Source organism: Macrobrachium rosenbergii, chromosome 19, assembly GCF_040412425.1.
Source record: "Macrobrachium rosenbergii isolate ZJJX-2024 chromosome 19, ASM4041242v1, whole genome shotgun sequence".
Lineage (NCBI taxonomy): Eukaryota > Metazoa > Arthropoda > Malacostraca > Decapoda > Palaemonidae > Macrobrachium > Macrobrachium rosenbergii.
This window is the reverse complement of record NC_089759.1, coordinates 579,393-599,605: the sequence shown is the minus strand read 5'-3', so window position 1 is coordinate 599,605 and position 20,213 is coordinate 579,393. Positions and strand designations below refer to the sequence as shown.

Here is a 20,213-nt window from a genome sequence, read left to right as displayed (position 1 = left end):
GGGAGAGACAACGTGTGGGAGGACAGGTCCCACTGAAGACCCAGCCATTGAAACCGAGACTCCGAGTCAGGCGGGACTTCTCCTGTTCAGCTGAAAACCCAATGACTCTAGGAAATTGGTGACTATGGACGTGGCTTTCTGACACTCCGGCACAGTTGGAGCCCAGATTATCCAGTCGTCCAGGTACGCTGCTAGGGAGATTCCTTGGGACCGGAGCTGCTGTACTACCGTATCCGCCAGCTTGGTGAATATCCTGGGTGCAATGTTCAGACCGAAGGGCATGACCCTGAAGGAGTAGGCTTGGTTCCCGAGTCTGAAACCGAGGAACTGAGAGAAGTTCGCGCAACTGGGACATGATAATAAGCGTCTGAAAGATCGATAGAGGTGGTGACGGCTCCACGCGAAGTAGAGTCCGGACCTGAGCTACCATAAGCATGCGAAACTTGTCGCATTTTATGTAGAGATTTAGACGCGACAGATCCAGGATCACTCTTAGCTGATCGGAGCCTTTTTTGGGAACAGTGAATAGCCTGCCTTGAAATTTTAGGTGCCTTGCTTTCTTTATTGCTCGTTTGTTGAGCAATCCTTTTACATAATCCTGTAGGATTGATGTGGGTGGCTGGTAAAATCTGTTTGGAGGGGGAGGATTCTTGATCCAGCTCCACCCCAGTCCCTTGGACACAATGCTGTGTGCCCACGGGCTGAAGGTCCACTGGTCCCTGAACCAATACAGGCGACCGCCTACCTGCGTTTTCTCAGTGGGAGGGAGCGGGTTTGTTCCCTCTACCACGACCTCTCCCCCTTGGGGTGGTGTTGATTTTCCTCTGTGGGGGCCTTGCCCCTTCCTCCCCCTTGCCACCCTGTTGAGGCCGTGAAAAAATCCACGACCTTCATATGTGGGGTTGTATGCTGGTGAGGATACATAGGAGGGTGCCGCTGGTTGAACCAAAACATACTGCTGGGGTTGGGACTTAGAGGTAGATGGCTGGGCCACTGCCGAGACCGGGACGGCTTGAACCATCGCCTGATGAGGCCTCTTATGCCTCCTGAACCTTTTTCCTCCTCTCGTCTGGGGCCGGCCGATTCTGGGGTCTTGCGCTTATAAGTGGGAATTCCCCACCGAGCGCGAAGACTCTGATTGGCCCGTGTAGCTTCGGACATGACGGATGTAACCTCTCCTTCAGGGAAGAGGTTAGGTCCCCAGATTGAACTTTAATGAGCTTGTTAGGCTCGTGGCGGATTGTGGCGTCAGCAAAAATAAATTTTCTACATTCCAGCCTAGCCATAACAAACTCATGCAAGTCTAACTGGAAGGTCGCCAGGAAAGACTTAGCCAGGACCTGGAAAAAGGGCTCGTCCGAGCGGAGACGGCAGTAGCCTCGGTAAGACAGCCGGAGCTCAAGGACCGGGCTAACTTAGTCCGGGTCTCAAACTCCGCCTTTAACAAAGATTCCGGCAGCTTAGGAGTTGCTCACTAAACTGCGTGGAAGCGCAAAGAGGGTCCAGCTTGCCTACAGTGAAAGTGGACGGAGGCGCCCACCCAGAACTCGTTACTTCCTGGGAATACCAGGAAGTAGGGTCTGTTTCCCTCAATTGAGGAAAGGGGTTCCCATCGAGGCATGCTCGGGTCGTGGCCAGAGCAATTTTATCCATACAAGGAGTGGGAAGATCTTCACCTAGGGTGAACATCGTGAAATTGCCCTTGAAAGGGGTCAATTTTGTGTTCACTGCCTGCCACTCCGTCAGAGTGCGTAGGAGAGCCGACTGGGCTTGGTCTCTAGGGATGATGACAGTTTCCCTAGGAACCTTGTCTGACCGAATCCAGGCTTCTTCGGTAAGCCTCACGAAGCCAGGATAAGGGGGCAAGAGATCGGGGGGGAAGAACTCCAACTCCTCCAACCGTCTCGTGCCCAGACCGTCTAAGGTGAGTTTGCCATCATGTTGGATGGCCCGGAGTGCGAACCGCCAAGGGTTTCCGACATCAAACGGCGGGAGGTCCGCAGTGTCGGGGATAGAGTACTGCGGTTCGGCTTTAGGTTGGCGAGCCAAACCTTCCAGTACACTGTCATAAGTGGCAAACTTTTCGGAGATCTTCTCAAACCTCGAGTCTAGATCCTGCGTGAACTGTTTGTACAGTTCAGTGGCCAGGGCTTGTGCGTCAAAAAGAGGCTGGGGAGGAGGGCTTGGTTTTGCAGCCCTCTTACTCGCGCCCTTGCCGGAGGAGCTAGACTTACTCCCGGAGGCTACCGGTCCTGGGACCTTAGCCTTCGACGGGGGGAAGGGCAATGCCTTCTTAGAAGACGAGGACTTATAGCCCTTCGCCTTCCATGAAGTCTTCAACTTGGGGATAGCAGACGGAGCGCTATCACCCAAAGAAGAAGACTTCACAAAACCTGAAAAAGATGACATAGATGAATCAGGGGAGTTAAACAAAGAGGGGCCCGCCCCAACCTCCTCACTTACCTCTCCACTTACCACCTGGTCCTGCTCCGTATTCATAGGTTCCAAGTCGAGATTTAGTGCGGCAACATCCTCCGAGACCTCGGCGTACAAAATGTCCACTTGAGGTGGCTGGGTTGCATCGAGGATCTGCTGGATAATAGGGGTGGCAAGTTCTTTCGGAACTGCTGCGGCCACCCGTGCGCCGGGGTAAAGCAGATCCCTCAACCTGGCGTCGAGGACGTAGGGCTTCCCCGACGGAACATTTCTGCCGAACCCAGCCACCCTGGCCCGGAGGGATTCCAAGGCAGACTTCTTGGAATTTTCATCCGCCTGCAAGGAAACCTGTGGTTAGTCAGGAATGCAAAGACCGACGGAAGATATAATCAACGTAACGTATGAGGAGCATGGACCGGAGGAAAGAAGACTTTCACTTACCGACTCGTCTTGGATGGTTGAGGAGAGAGCGAAGCAAACCTCACAGCCATCGGGGTGCCAAACAACCAGGTCGTCTAGCCGGACCGCACAACCCGCGTGGGTCCGACACACTACGTGCCCGTAGGGTTGTTGAAGGGAGGCGGTACACCCCGGCTCCTCACAACGAACAGTCTGTAAAGGTAACAGTACATGAACCTCACACTCTAAGCAAAATAAAGCCGGCAAGGCCGGGAAACTCAACTACAACCGGAATACTCCGGTGAAGAAGAAGTACCAAATAAAAATTGGGCCAATAAGCTTTAAATGCAACGAGCGGAAGTTTAAGGATTCATACCCCGGAGGACTCCGGGGAATGAAGGAACGAGAAACCAGGAACCAACCATAAGGGCTGCCAGAAAAATAACGGCGGAGCCCCCAGGTGTGGGACCGGAATCACGTAAATGGTAAAACAAAATAATAATAATAATAACAATAAATTATGATAATAATAACAATAAACAAAATTAATAATGATGGTAACCCTCCGGGTCCGAATACTAGCATTACATGGAACCATTTCACACCTATCTCCCGCCGGAGAAGCGAATGGGTAAAGGAACAATGTTCATAATATACGGCGGGGCCACACCTAAACCCAAACTTCGTGAGCCCGATGGGGAGACGAGAGGCGAGACAGGATCCGAACACGCTCGAGCAAACGAACCACCCACCCCACCACAGCGAAGCTGGGGACGACATGGGAGGAGCGAATCTCTCAACCAGTAGGAGAAGTCCCTGACTCGGAGAAAACGCCATCTAGCGTCACCCGCACGAGTCGCAAGGCTGAGGGGGTAGTGGAGAGGAGTAGGCTACCAGAAGGGGAGAGGAGACAAGGAGAACATGATACCGGCTCAACTGCAACTTTCCTTCCCAAGGAACTTGGAAGGAAGCCTACTCAGGGAGCTACACAGCCCAAAGCCCAACATCTCCTAGGCGTAGCCTAATAAATCCAAACCTAGCATAGGTTAGGAGGGAGAGAGGGGTGCAAAAGGAGAGGAGTAACCAACAGGGAGAAAAATTTTGTGCCGAGAGCCAGCAGGAACGAGCAGGGGATAAGAAGGCGACTAGCCTAGAGGAACACGTCCAAAGAACTCGATTCCTCCGAAATTGGGGGAAGAGGACTAAGGGGCTCACTCTGACCCACAAACGGACCCTGAGGAACAGCAACAAAACTCCCTCAACCTGGTCTCCACACCCAGGGCAAGGGATGGAGCCTACACAACGACCATCACAGAAAATAAAATTACGTTCACAGGAAGTGTAGCCTACCACGAGAGTAATTCAAAACATTTATAGGGCTCATCAGAGGCAAACTACACAACCAAAAACAAATAAAACTAAAAACATTAACTCAATTTAAGAGCACCATCTTCAAGAATAACATAATAGCCTATGAGACTAAATGAAAAGGAACCCGACCTGGTGGGGGAGTACAGGATGGGGCAACTCCTATGCAAAACAAAAATAAAGTGGAGGGAGAGCCACGCACGGAACCACCAGGAAGGAATTCAAGGGCAAAATCTAAAATATATATAGCGACTGGGAGAAAACTCCGACCGAAAGAACAGAAGGAGTCGCTCGCGCCGCCATGGCTGATAGGGGGACGCCGTGCGTGGCGTCATACGAAGATCTCAATATTTATGAAAATACGAGACCAAAACAGCCAACAATAGATCAAAAGCCCCACAAGAAGAAGGTACTTAACTTAGAGATGGAAAAGGTGCTCGAAGCCATCGTAGATGAAGAAAAATAAAACCAAAATAGGGACGAGCACACAAAAGAAGCGAACGAATCACGTGCTAGAAAATGGAATGAAGTAGGTGGCGCTGGTGTCGCCGTCCTGGCGGGTGTTGAGTGTGGGAGCTGTAACGGCTCACCGCTCTTTACGGGGTTTTGATAAGGAGAGATCTTTCGAGTATATTTCCGTGGTAGTGGTATTTCACTCACCCTTCATTATACCGCGTCTTCTAAAAGATTTGGTCGACTGGGGTAGTAACCCCAGCTTTCCTGAAAGCTCTTTTTCTCTGGTATATCTAGCATTGTTATACCTAGAAATTCGTGCTGTAATGGAATTTCACCGGCTGACACGGGACTGGACTCAGAATAGTGTTTTTGATGCCACGTAACACAATACTTTTTAAACAAATTTAACAACGAACAGCAAGTACATTATTCTATGTAACTGTATTGTACACTATAGTTAAGTTAGAACATTAATACAAGCAAAAATTTAAACACATATTTTACCTATGTATAAAAGAAAGAAAGAAAAAAAAAAGAGTAAGAAAAAGTTTTTTGCCAGACTAAGACACAACAAATAATGAAATCCAACATGTTGAGGTCTTAAAATGAGGTACCACAGTACTGTAAAATCCAGGTAAAGATGCCCTCCCACACCCCTGCCATACTAAATGTGAGGCGGGTCACATCTATGAATAACGTAAGAAAGAGAGTGGAAGCTCTGTCATGTAAGTAACATGCGTGTCTCCACCAGCAAGAATATGCCCTTTAACTGCTGGGTGGATGAAAGCAAGAGAGGAGTATACAAGTCATCTTCCCTCTACCCAATCATTCACCACCACAAAAATTAGGCAGGATGTTATTCCATCCTAGTGAAACTCAGGTAGTTATACAACACATTAAGCAGCCACCAAAGGTCCCATCCAAGTTCTTGAGGACAATGTCCCTCAGGTAATATGAGTTAAAGATGGTTTGGCAACAGCAAACATCTACCCTCGGTACCTGTCACACTGATAAGTTCCTCTTCAACACTAGGGACAGAGCAATGCATCTAATTTACATCACTCGGGTATAAAGTTGGCTCTCTCGCTTAATGACTTATAGGTTTGCCTGATAACTTCCTACAGCCAGAATGAAATGGTATTCTTGTTCCTGTCAGTACTAATGAACAGCTGTGGACACTCACGACTCAAAGACTGAAATCTACTGACAGAAACTGATGGATTTTGAATTTTCAGTACAAACTCAGGAATTAACTCTTGAATTGCCACACTAAGCAGGAAAGACTGTGCAATTCACCTACCCTCTCTGCCAATTCTGAAGTTATCAGGAAAAAAAATCTTCAGTGAAACATCTCTGCATACTCACTCCGGGGCTCATATGGCACCTGAATGAGACTTAGAAGGATAAGATTCACTTTCTATCAGGGATGAAGTGATAGGGTCCACAAAAACCAATCCATCAACAGAATTGAAATGGAAACTGACCGTAAAAGGTTTGGAAGGTGTAACAGGAGGAAAACATCACAGTTGCACTATAAATCAATTGTTAGGAGAGGGTGGAAAGTAAGATGGAAGAAAGAGAATATGAAAGGAGGTACAGTAAAAGGAATGAAAGGGGTTCAAGCTAGGGGCCGAAGGCATTCTGCAAAGAACCTTAAGTAATGACTAGAGTGCACCTCATGAGGTGCACTGACGGCATTACCCCCATACGGGGACCAATCCGTGAAAAACCTTCAGCTGAAGAGAATGCCAAAAGAAGACCACATCACCTTCAGCAGCTCCCAGTGAGGTGGGGGCTGAAGTGGGAGCAACAGGGGTGGCAGGTTTGTATGCACCCTCCTCAGGACATCCAAGAGGAGCACAGGACATTATCCCAACTGGACTGGATTTCAAGGCAAGTGCAGAATAGGAAAGGGGTGACATTAGCAGTGTAATGCCACTGAAAACACTAAAGGAACCTCTTCGCCTTCTTCCTCCTTAGTAAATACTTCTTCCATTGCACAGGCAACCTAGAGATACACTCGACACAGTTGATAAACTGCATGCATTCCTGACCTGTTCAACCTGAACACACAAAATAAGGATCAATCATCATAAGCAACACGAATTTAGCACAGTCATTAAAATAAGGGTCAATCATCATAAGCAACACGAATTCAGCACACAGTCATTCTCATCCAGGACACTGTCATGGATCATTCATTTAAGAACAACTTGCAGGCACCATCCTTTCAATCCAATTTTGATAGTATTCACCATGGTCTTATGAAGCTCAGGTGAAGCAATAATTATGTTAGTTCAAATATTATTTAATGCTTAAATGATCATTTTAGCACTATTTTAGAGGAGAATTCCTTCTAAAACCCTCAGGCTCTGCCTTAAAGATAAGCCCTGGCTTAATATTGCATGTATGCTTACCTACCATGAAAAACAAGCTTATCATTTATGGAGGAACAATCAGCTGGACTTTTTGTGGCATAATTTCACTGAGCTTACACGTCTAAGCTCAGGTTACCTACGAGATGGCTATTTATAATGAAGGTGTAATCCTACTCTCCAGTGGTGATAACCATAAGTGATGGGCTATCCTTCTATAAGTAGTTGTCCACCCTTAAGTCATCGCACTCTGGAGTTGTTTCTAGCATGCCTACACTTGTAGGAACTGACAGCATTGCTGTGTACTGTATTGCCATAAACAGAGGGCAGAACTTTTATTCTAGTCTTTGTGAGCAAACAATGTTGAGAGTCCTTGGTGTTGCCCCAGTCATGCTTTCCAGATCTAGAAAGTCAAAATTTGCTTCTCGGGATTAACACTTACAGCAACATAGACCCTAACATGATCCTTCCCATCATTTTTTAAAATACTGCTAATTCCATTGCTCCTAAGATTATTACTATTTTTAGAGAGTTAGTTTTCATCTGTTTCAAAGAAGGCTAACATTGCTGCATTACTTAAGGGGCTACGTCCGTCTTTGTGCCCCTCAGAATTTAGGCTGATGTCAACTACCCCTGTTTTAACTATGGTTTTGGAGAAGCTGTTGTCTATGCATCTTCAGAGGTTTGTTGAAGATAATAACCTGCTACCAGAATTACAGTTTGGGTTTCTTACAGACTTAGATACTTGTGATGCATTCTTGCCAGTATCTACCACCATGCAAGTGCTCTTGATGAGGGTACTGATGCATGAATGGTTGTTTAAATTTTAGAGTAACCCTTGACCTTGTGAATCATAAAGAACTTATCTACAAGTAGGATCATTAGGAACTGGTGGATCTTTTATTATTTTTAATGAATTTTTAACAGGCAGAACCCAAAACACCTGTGTCATTTCAGGTGGTCCTCAAGGTCGTGTTCTTGGACCTTTGTCATCAATTATCTATCCTACTGAATGTGGAAGGTCTGGAGAACTAACTGCATATGCTGATGGTACTACTTTTCTAGACATTATTCCTTCCTGTGCCTTAAGTCCATGGTTGGGGAATCCTTCAACAGAGATCTTGCACATATTCATAAGTGGAGTAGGCTTTGGGGCATGAAGCTTACCCCTTCTAAACCTCACAGTATTATAGTTAATCCAAAACACTTTTGCCTTTGCATCTAGATTCACATTTAAATGGTACAGTCTTAAATGTCTATGAATCTTTCCAGATTTTAGGTGTAACTTTTGAGAAGCATATATGCAATACTGCTTACTCTGTTTCTCGAAAAATTGGCATCCTGCTGAAATGTTTTATAGTTTCACGATGAAGCTATTATATCTAAATGTTTCAACCACATTCTTCTTCCTTGTTTGTGTACTGTTCTCCAGTGTGGTCTTTGGGTGCTGACTCTCATCTCAAACTCTTGGATAGAGTTATATCATGAGTCTAGCTTATTTAGCCAACTTTTCTCTATCCAGGCTTATTTTCCTTTGGAATCCTCTTCAGTTAATAGTCTGCCAATTCTATCCATAAGGGTTTTCAGCCGAAGGTTTGAAGCAGAAATTTAAAGAAAGAAAGAATCACAATCACAATTAGCAGCCCATACTCATTTACCACTGGTTAACTACCTTGTGTTAAGCTTGAATGACTGGACCAGCAATCACCAAAGGCATCTCAAAAGTTTCAGGTTTGTATTCTCACAGGAACAAACCATTTCCTATATGTTAAAGTTTTTATAGCTAATGACTCGAGAAAAAATAAAATACATGGTCTAAGCCTCCTGGATTATCTCTGATCACTAAACTTTTAAATGTCTTCTATTTTAGAAAACAATTACACTATTTACAAAAATTAATTTTTTGTTTGAAGATTAGCAATGAATGTACAACTCTGTTCTGAAGAAGGATCTAGTAGTAAGAGCTTCAAAAGATTTGTCAGCAGTGTATAAAAATGATCAAGATATTATCAAAGGTCTCAGTTATTCAACATATTCAGCATTACAGAAAAACATTACATTCACAACAATTCTAAACGGTATGGAAACAAATTTGAACTTACAATAGTATACAAGTAACTTTTAGCCAGCCATGAACTGAGATCTTTCATCTTGATAACCCATTCAATAAACCCCATTTAAACTGAAAAATTATGATTTTATACTAACTTGATCAACTGTTCTGCAACAGCCAATGAGTTGTGGGAGTGGCTTTTCTGCATCTTCAAGACTGCTCTGAAGTTCTGAAAGTCTTCTACAAAACTCTTCTTGTTTTTCAGTATCAACAGAAGCAACTGGATGAACAGGGCCAGAAAGAGGTGGCAATTCCTTGACGACTTGGAGCTGATCATTCATAATTAGACAAGATTTGCACCAGCCCAGTGAGAGTACAAACCTTTCAGCAAAAATTGGGGATAAGTTTCAGGTTAAAGCAAGATACACTAAGAATACAGTACAGTCATGCCCCAAACTTACACGAGGTTAGGTTCCAGAACTCCTCGTGTGAAACAAATTTTTGTGTAAGTTTGGCCTGGTTTCTAAATATGCTATTATATCTAGAGTTTAAACACTAAATATGACCCTAATTATCCTCCCAAAGTATTAAGATAACTTTTAAATGAAATTACAGTTACTTTAATTTCATTTAAAAGTCAGGCTTAATACATTACCCTTAAAAAAAGAAATAAATGGTTGACATAAAAATATAGGCGTGTGAAGATTACTATACTATTTCTCTTTCTCCCCCTCCCGACCAATCTATTTTTAGAAGTCTTCTCAACCTTGTTTTTAAGAGCTACTTTACTCTAGTATGTCTCTTTCTCTTTGTTTTGAAATGGTTTTTCCATGAATAAACAGTGTTTTTTATTTGGACTAATACAACTCTTAGTTGTCTCTATGTTTTAGAACGTAACATTTGCCACACTAGCTCATTGACAGTTCGTAGACGGTACAGGTAAAATTAGATCAATTCAAAATTTTCTATTGTACAGGTAAAGATGTACAGAGAAATAGTAATAAGTTGTAAAATATGTGTGAGCCCTAACTACGAATGTGAGAGAGAGAGAGAGAGAGAGAGAGAGAGAGAGAGAGAGAGAGAGAGAGAGAGAGAGAGAGAGAGAGAGAGAGAGAGAGAGAGAGATTACTCAGGAATCCTTTGGTCCGATATCGGCAACACTCCCCCCTCCTGTCACATAAATCAAGACATATTTGACAGCTTTGCCCTTGAGCAAGATCACAAAAGATCCGGGAATGATGTTTTTTTCTTTAAATACATATCACATACATTGTATAGATTTTATAATTACAGTTATATTATTATTACTATTATTATTTAATCTTATTAATATTTGAAAATTAGCACTTATTATATAAATAATCAATTTATCACACAAAGCTAATAATCATATGTATACATGTACCATAAAAATTCTCATAAAGTATACCTTAGTTTTACCAGACCACTGAGCTCATTAACAGCTCTCCTAGGGCTGGCCGGAAGGATTAGACTTATTTTACGTGGCTAAGAACCAATTGGTTACTTAGCAATGGGACATACAGCTTACTGCGGAATCCAAACCACATTATAGCGAGAAATGAATTTCTATCACCAGAAATAAATTCCTCTAATTCTTCATTAGCCGGCCGGAGACTCGAACCCGGGCCTAGCAAGTGATAGCCAACAACTCTACCGATTCACCCAACGAGGAACTTCTCATCTCAGTAAAAGAGAGAGAGAGATAATTATTATTTTTATTATTTAATGTTATTTCATTAACACATCAAAGCTTGAAAGCCTATAAATTACAAAAAATTAAACAAACACTTTTGCAGGTTTTCTCAGTATTTGCAAATGTTTGCGTGTCTGTGAAAAACTCATGTATGACAATTAGTTAGGTTTCAAAAAAAAGTTCATGTGTCTATGAATTTGTGCAACTCAAATAACGCAAGTCCGGGGTATTACTGCATAGAAAATACAGTATAAAAAATACAATATAGAAATTTTTATAATAAAATTTATTTTGTAAATATTTACCTCTCTATTATGATAGCTGTATTTCCAGCGTCAGGCAGGAGGACGATAGTGGGTGAAAAGTAAAAAAATAATAGGATCATTTAGTCTGAACCATCTACTAACCCATCACTTTTAGGTGGCTTGAGCATCTATAGCTTTCCTATCAGTTTTCTGTTCAGTCCACATGGGTGGGGAGGTAGGGGGGTGATACATAATAGAGGAGTAAGTATTTAAAAAATAAATTTCATTATTATGACAGCTGATTCCCACACTGAGCCAAGAAGGTGGGGAAGGTATGAGGACAAATTTAATAACCTCCAAGAAAACCATAAAATTTCACCACAAATAAGATGCTACTCACCTAATGATTAACATCCATCTGCTGGTACTGTCACCAAGCAAGGACTAATTCATTAGGTAACAAGACCTCTGAACAATGCTGGAGGTTCCTTGCTAGGGATACCACTCACACACCTATGCAAGTGGGACACAAGGCCCTGTGCCTAGGCCAGCAGAGCAATGACGGTAAAAGAATGAAGTCTCACCTAATACAACATAGGTACCTTCATACTCCCCAAAATTCGACAATTTCCTAACTAAGTAGGAAAGGTTAGAGTACAGCTACCCTAATTGTTCAGGATATGAGTTCCCCTGCCTTAACGAGGGGTGAAAAAGCTCTGCATATTGGATTTCCACATCTTGCAGACAGTGAGAGGCAAATAAGAAGTTATGCCTCCAATGCGCCACACCGACAAATTTCTCCAGAGAAAGATTTTTAAGGGGGTCGGCCGGCTACAATATATGGAGGTATAGGACGAAAACTGCAAAATCCTGAAAAAAATACATGCGCTTTGTATGGCAATGGAGAATGTGCCTACGAAATATATTGGTAGAATTCCTTTTAGTTTCGTAGTTACAGGGTATTTAGTAAAAGTAACTCAGTGAGCCAAAAACATCGATCCCTACAAGAAAATGTAGTATGTCTTCTGTTATCGTACATTTTTATAATTATTACATTTTATATCAAACAAATTGTGAGCAATGGCATCTCTCACAACTCCACGCATCATAACAGAGTCACAGCAGCTACCTTCCTCAGTGTGATCAGAAGAGTCAGAAGGGGTGCACGTCATTTTTTCACCTCTGTTATTCGATCACTTTTACGTCTATTTTTCTTTCTTTTGGCATTCTAGAGGTCCTCAGGTAGAGAAGGAAATCCGCTTTGTGTCAAAGATGTCTCAGGAGACGAGATGTTACATCTGAGACACCATCTACGGAAAACTGCCCACTTCGCTTGGTAGATGGAGCAAGAAGATTGGCGTCTGCATCATCCAATAACTTTCACAGCTGCTCTTGAAAAATATTTCACTCTGACAAGCTTCTTGACAGTCTGAAGCCTGTCAGAGCAAGAGCGTCCAACCTTTGGTGGTATCTCCATCTCTTGAAGTGAGGCTGTTTGAGCAGCCACGGTTTCTGGGGAAGTAGCCTCAAGAGGTCCACTAAAGGCCGTAGAAGGCACGGGAACCACTCCTTCATGGGCCAGAGCAGGGCTACAAGGGTCATCGAGACATTGTGGTGCGAGGCAAACTTGTTCAGCACTTCTCTTACCATGTTGAAGGGCAGGAAGGCATTCAGATCCAGGCCAGACCAGTTTTGGAGCATGGCGTCTGTCGCCCATGCCAGGGGATCCGGGCCTGGAGAGCAGAAGAGGGGAAGTCGATGGTTTCTTGAAGTGGCAAACAGGTCCAAAGTCGGTTTGCCCCATAATTTCCAAAGGTCAAGACAGACCAGGGGATCCAAGGTCCAATCAGTGGGAAGTACCTGCTTCTGACAGCTTAGTTCGTTTGCCAAAATGTTCAATTTCCCCTGAATAAATCAAGTGACTAGTGTCACTCGGTTTTGGTCTGCCCATAAGAGAAGATCCTTTGCTGCCTGGCAGAGAAAAAAGGAATGAGTGCCTCCTTGCTTCAGAACATAAGTCAGTGCAGTTGTATTGTCTGCATGGACTACCACTATCTTGCCGTAGATCATAGTCGAGAAGCACTGAAGACCTAGATGAACTGCCTTCAACACCCTGACTTTGATATGAAGGCTCTGTTCTTCTGGGGACCATGTCCCGGAAACTTCCTGACTCCCCAGAAGGGCCCCCCAACTAGGTCTGAGGTGTCTGAGTAAAAGTCTAGGTTGGGGCTCAGAGGATGAAGACTTTCCCTGCGAAAGCCTTCCTTCAGACAGCCACCATTGGAGGTCCAACTTGATTTCCTGAGTTATGGGAAACATGATGGAGTCTGGCTGGGTTTTCTTGTCCCAGTTGGCTTGCAGGTAGAATTGGAGGACTCTTATATGGTGTCTGCCCAGCTTGACAAACGTCTTGATGGACACTCAAGTCCCCAGTAGGATCATCCATTGATGGGCCGAACAAGACGAGAGGGCGAGAAAACTGAGAATCATCTGGAGGCAGTTGGCGGTTCTCTGGGGGAACAGAAAAACCCAAAAAGTCCAAGAATTGAGAATCATCCCCAAGAGGATCTCTTGTATCAGGGCTAAATGAGACTTTTGGAGGTTCATAAATATGCCTAGTTCCTGAGTAGGGTAAAGAATTGTCTGCAAGTCCTTTGTGCACTTCTCCTTCGAAGAGGATCGAAGAAGCCAGTTGTCCAGGCAAAGGCTGATGTTGATGCTGATCAGATGAAGCCATTTTGTGAGAGGGGAGAGGACTAGATTAAACACCTGAAGTGCCGTGGAGAGGCTGAAGCAAAGAGCCTGAAACCGACAGACAAACCTGAGATACTTCCTGGAGTCCAGACGGATGGGGATATGGAAGTATTCATCCAGCATATCCAATCATCCAATCGCCCGGGTGAATGGATGACAAGACAGACTGGTTCGTCTCCATCTTGAACTTTGTCTTTCTTACGAAGAGATTGAGGGCACTTACACTGAGGACTGGTCTCCAGCCCCACGATGACGTGGGGACTACAAACAGGTGCTTGAAGAAGCCCTCTGTGCAGATGTCCTCTATTTCTCCTATGGCTCTTTTTAGAAGGAGGGAGGATGCCTACTTTAAAAGGGCCGAATGCTTCTCTGAGCCTTTTGAGTAGGCCATCAAGACGATGGGAGGAGTGACTAAAGGAGTGTTTTCCATGAAGAGGATGGAGTAGCCCTCCTTCAGAATCTTCACGATCCACACCACTGTTCTGCCCCTCTGTGACCCCATTTCTCCCAAAAATGGAGAAGTCTGGCTCCTACTGGGGCACGAAGGACTTCCTCATTTCTTAGGCAAGGCCTTAGAAGAGCTCCTCTTGATGATTCTGGGTGAGAACCAGACATTGGAGGGGGATCTGGGTGTCAACCTGTGCTTGCTTCCATGAAAGGGATGCTGTTGAAGAGGAGAGACCGTCTTAGGCGCCAAAGACAACGAACCCTTGGGGCGTTTGGAGGACTGAACTAAGAGGTCTTGAGTCGACTTCTGGAGGTCCAAAGCGATTTTTCTATTGTCTGAGGGAAAAGGTGAAGAGGATCTAGAGGCGAAAATAATAGAGCCGACTTCTGGGACTGTGTGACTCCTCTATGGTGAAGGAGCACCAGAGTTCTTGCTTCTTCAACACCCCCAACAAGAAAAGGGCCGCAAGCTCCGAAGAGCCATCGCTAATGGCTTTGTCGGCACACAACAGAACTCCTAACCAATCTGATGTGAAGTCCCTGTAGTCTTTGATTTTCTTGGTAAGGGCTTCGACCGTCCATTATTATTATTAAAGTAGTTTAACCAGACCACTGAGCTGACTTTCAGCTCTCATAGGGCTGGCTCAAAGGATTAGGTTAAAATACCAGGTCCAGGCCTGAGGCCAAGCACTGGGACCCAATAGATCATTCAGTGCGATGATGAATGAATTAAAATAAAATTTAAAACTGCACACAGGTACATGCTCTCATACTGAAACACATACATACAATAAATACATTTACTCATGCTTCCTTACATACACACTAAAAAGGTATATTAATATTCAGAATATAAATTAAGTAATATTTTTTTTTATTCGACAAATGCTATAAGGGTTTTCGTGCTTTTATCATTTACTTATTTTTATATTTTATTAATTAAATTACAGTTCCTCATGAACGTCAAAATCGGAACTACTGAAAATGTAAAAGATTCTGACAAAATTTCCTCCAGTGATTTATTTCCAAAAGTTGACAGTCGCTGTTGGTCATACTTTGGACACTCACGTAACACATGTCTGACCGTTATTATCACCCTGCACTCTGAGCACTTGGGAGCCTGGCCACGTGGGCTGCTCATTAAGTCCCCATGTGTCAGACGAGTATGGCCTATTCTGAGACGTGTTAGAATTACTTGTGCGTGTCTCCCTCTCTGATATGATGAACTCCATTCTTTAACATTAGGTTTTATTTGTTTTAATTTATTACTTTCAGGTTCTTCATTCCTTATATACTGCCATTTATTTATGTTACCCATTTTTGTGTGTGTTATAAAATCAGTAATAGGGATACTGTATTCACATTTTGATTTTGTCATGTGGGTTGCTTCTTTGGCTGCTTGTGTAGGAAACTGAAGACCTCGAACACCTTGAAGAGGTTCTTAACCAGGTGGCCCAGCACTGTCAATGAGAACATTATTTTCGCTGAAATAAGGCCGAGCGACGGGAAGAGTCTATGAGGTAGGAGAAATCCCCTTGAGAGGAGGCAGCATCTCCCAAAGAAGGAGCTTTCCTGGTGGCGTATGACAAGTATCTCCTTTTAATCAAATGCAAGGGAGGAAGGGCAAAAGTAGCCTTACCTTGCCCCTCTTAGCAGAAAGCCAGTCTCAGATTTCTCTGAGCACCTTCTTAGATGACGAGGAAAGAACCATCTTGGGGAGCCTGGAGGTATCCTCTGGGAGGCTCCTCATCAGGAAGGTCGATGCAGGTGAGACCAGGGCAGCTGGAGCGAAAAATGAAGGAAAGCTTGACAACAGGTATCAAAGAAGAGCTGTGTATGCTGAAGGAGGAGCAGGGTCTAGGATAAATTCCTCTTCTTCTTCAGAAGACATCGGAGACGGGGACAAATCATGAGCAGGCTTGGTGGTGGAAGCTTTTTTGTGTAAGCTCATAACTTCAGATAACTGTTGCTTGATGGGTGCCAAAGATGGCTCAGGAGTAGTAGACAGGTGATGAATAGTTGGCGCTAGGCACTTGAAAGTTGGCGCCGGGCGCTTGGGGGCTGGCTCTGGGCGCTTGGGAACTGGCGCTGGGCGCTCAGGCAATGGCACTCAGCTCTCAGGAACTGGTGCTCCGAAACTGGCACTGGGCACTTGGGGTGAGACAGGTGCTTAGGCGAGGACGACATGCACCTGAGAAGGTTCTTTAGGCGCTTGTAAGCCAAAGGAGGGCGCTCAACAGAAGCATGTTCAGAAGAGATAATTATCTCCCAGCTTCTCATGAACATTAAAATGGGTATTACTGAAAATGTTGAAGATTCCGACAAAATTTCTTTAATGGTCTATTTCCAAAATTTGATAATCGCTGCAGGTTATATTTTGGACATTCACATAATGCATGTTTGACTGTTATCAACACATTGCAATCTGGGCATTTGGGAGGAGGGCCACATGGACTGTACATTAAGTGTCCATGTGTCAAACGATTATGGCCTATTCAGGTTTTCAGGTTCTTCGTTCCATATGTTTTGCCATTTACTTACAATGACTGTTTTTATGTATCTTGTATAGTTACTAATAGGGATGTCTACATTTGCTCTTGTCATGCGGACTGCTTCTTTAGCTGCTTTATCAGCCTCTTCATTTCCCTTAATCCCTACATGGGCAGGGATCCACCATATTTCAATATCTTTTCCCTTATTATACAATTTATGGAGCGAAAACTTTATATGTTGTACAATATTACTGTTTTGATTATAGCTTTGAATGGCTTCTATAGCACTTCTGGAGTTGCTATAACTCACAAAATTATTACATGAGGCTTCTCTAATTATTTTTATGGCTGATACTATTGCACATAACTCAGCTGTAAATACTGAGGCATTTTCTGGTAGTGAGAACTGATACATTTTGTCTGGGGATATTGCAGCATATCCCACCTTGTATTGTGACTTCGATCCGTCAGCGTATATTGCATAATGTGGACTTTTTCGGAATATAATGTTCTACTGCATGTTGTCTATGGTATTCTGGAGTACATAAATGACTTTTTGATAAATATTTTAAGTGTGTACAAATTCTCATTTTATTCATTGCCCAAGGAGGAGGTAATTTTAATATTAAAGGTAACTGCATATTCATATTTAGCGACTCAAACAATCTTCTAGTTCTAATTGGGAAAGGAGGTGGATGATTGTTTATAAACACATCTCTTAATCCAAATAATTTTTTGGTTGGAGAATCATTTGTCTGAATTCTCAGAGCACTCTCCATTGTTCCTAGCTCTCTATGGAGAGACAGAGGTAGTTCACCACATTCAACTTGTAAAGAAGACGTTGGTGATGATCGAAAAGCCCCTGAACATATTCTAAGGCCTTCATGATGAACTGGGTCTAACGTTTTTAGCGTTGCGTCTGATGCTGAGCCATATACTTCGCTTCCATAATCAACGATAGACAGAACTGTTGCTTTATAGAGTAAAGTAAGGGTATGTCTATCGGCTCCTCAAGTAGTGTTCGATAGTTTTTTAATTAGATTTAATGCTCTTTTACATTTTGATTTCATGTATGTTATGTGGGCTTTCCAGTTCAAGTGAGTATCAAATACTAATCCCAAAAATTGTGCTGTTTGGCCAATTAGTTTGGAACGGTTTCTGATTTTTAAACCTATTTCTTCACCTTTTTTCCACTTTTTATTTTTATATAACATTACTGCTTGAGTCTTTGTACAGAAAATTTGAAGCCTACAAATGAGGCCCATTCATCTATTTTTACTATAGTTTTACTGATTCATACTGCATGTTTTATGCGAGAAGCTGAATAATATATGGCATAATCATCGTGGGTAAGTTACTATACCCCCCCAAAAATGTACAGTAGTCATTTCAGTCAGAGTTAGGTGGATCCTAGTATCCCTTTTGGGGGAAATATCCCTTTCAGCATTGATAGCTGCATAGGGAATAGAATTCCTTCTGAAAGGTTTCTCCCACGGCTAGCTGAAATTTGCGTCCCTAATCCTTCTGGGTTCAGCAGGGCCATTTCAATGGCAATGTCCACTTCATATTTCTTAGTGAGAATGCCACCCCTAAGTAAAGATTCCTATGCCTCCTCCATGGGGTTAACCTGGGAGGTACTGGGGACTGATGTTACTGGGTTTTGGCCCAAACATAGATCTTGTTCTGAGAAAGGGTTAAATATCCACTGCCGGAATTCTGCCGGAGAGATGTAATCTCCCCCTTCTTCAACCCTACTGAACACTATGACCATCGAGACAGCTTAAAACGAGCTGTTTCATCCTTAAAACTTGCTGCCGGGAGCATACTACAAATTTCCCACATATCTGGATACCCACTGGCAAAAAGCAAACCGAGCAATTTTCTACGGAACACTTAAGCTGAGGGTCCTGCATAATGGCAGCCCTGTAGTGATATAAAACAAGTTGTTAGAAGCTAGTTAGTATTAATTGTTTTTAATGAGGGATACTTCTGTAGTTCCTCATATAGTTTGCATATTACAGGTTAACTTGATTACAAGTGTGTAATTGTAATACATTTACTTAAATGTCTATGATGACTTAAACCCTCTAAGGTTTAAGTTAGTTTTCATACCTGTATATAGCTGTATTACTTATGAACTGCTAGTCCTTTTGCAATGGCTGTGTGAAATTTTAATTCTAATTGTCATGTCATTCAGACTAACTGCTATGAACTAATTTGTTTAACTAACTTAAGCTACTACTTTATATAGCTTAGGTTAATGCTTCTAGTATAATCTAGGTTAAGCTAAGAATAGAGGATCTCTCAGAGGGTTCTTGCTTAACCTACTCTAGGCCACTGCCTATTCTAGGCTTATTTAAAACTTAAGGATAAACTGTACAGAAAATAATCCTCTCATAACCTGGTTTTCTGTTTTGTGTGGCCGAGACTACCCTTTTATCTGGTATTTGGCCACTGCTGTTTTAGGCTAATAGTAGGATATTCGTTAAAAAGGGGTCCCTACTTAACCTAGTTAGGCTACTGCCTGTTCTAGGTTTCTATCACCTATAAGGATTTAGGCTACATAAGACCCTACTAGTATGTAGCCTTACAGATAACTACCGAGTCATGAAAAACTAGGTTATTTTATTGAGCCTAGGATACTGTTTATATATAATGTTTGTTCTTAGGCTAGTATAAGGTATTACCTCATCCAGATTATTATAAGTATACCTTAGTTTAACCAGACCACTGAGCTGATTAACAGTTCTCCAGGGCTGGCCCGAAGGATTAGACTTATTTTACGTGGCTAAGAACCAACTGGTTACCTAGCAACAGGACCTACAGCTTATTGTGGAATCCGAACCACATTATAACAAGAAATGAATTTCTATCACCAGAAATAAATTCCTCTAATTCTTCATTGGTCGGTTGGAGAATCAAACGTGGGCCGAGCAGAGTGCTAGTCGAGAACGATACCAACCAGTCCAGTGAGGAACTATAAGATTATTATAGATCACTCTTAATTGTATAGACTATATAAAAACAGAAACTTACTAATATGTAACCTTATAGTTAGCCTACTATTTTTGTTTAACCCAGGTTGCTTATATCCAATCCTAGGCTATTGGTCTACTATATAACACAGTAACTCACTACTGCGTAATCTTATAGCTAGGCTATCACTTACTCTAATCTAGGCTACTGCCTAATACTACCATCTCATCCAGCACATAATACTATTTCATTTAGTCCCAGGTTACATGTTCTAGGCTAACGATTTAGTCCAATAACGGGACGTTTCGCAAAGTTATCACTTAATACATGGTACTGCCTAGTCCTGGATTATTTAGATCATGCTTATACAAAAGGAAAAATTTTACTAATATATAGCCTTATAGCTAGGCTACCGATTTATTTTGCCAAGATATTGTTATTAACTTATCCTGAGGTCCTTGGTCTAAGCTAGGCCCTTAAAGATATGTAATCCTAGGT

At 42.9% G+C, this 20,213-nt stretch overlaps 1 protein-coding gene and 1 long non-coding RNA gene across 2 annotated transcripts in view; both read right to left on the bottom strand.

Moving 5' to 3' along the window:
- The window catches only part of LOC136848545 (RNA cytidine acetyltransferase-like), a 427,260-nt gene that overhangs the window by 320,395 nt on the left and 86,652 nt on the right, over positions 1 to 20,213 (bottom strand). The window contains exon 5 of the mRNA XM_067120821.1: positions 9,243 to 9,468. Within this exon, the coding sequence (XP_066976922.1) occupies positions 9,243 to 9,468 (226 nt within the window). The remainder of the gene's footprint in view (positions 1 to 9,242; positions 9,469 to 20,213) is intronic.
- LOC136848541 (uncharacterized) lies at positions 1,918 to 3,123 on the bottom strand. Its single transcript, XR_010856044.1, has 2 exons — positions 2,878 to 3,123; positions 1,918 to 2,772 (listed from the first exon to the last, which is right to left on the bottom strand). It is a non-coding gene; the product is annotated as an uncharacterized lncRNA (long non-coding RNA).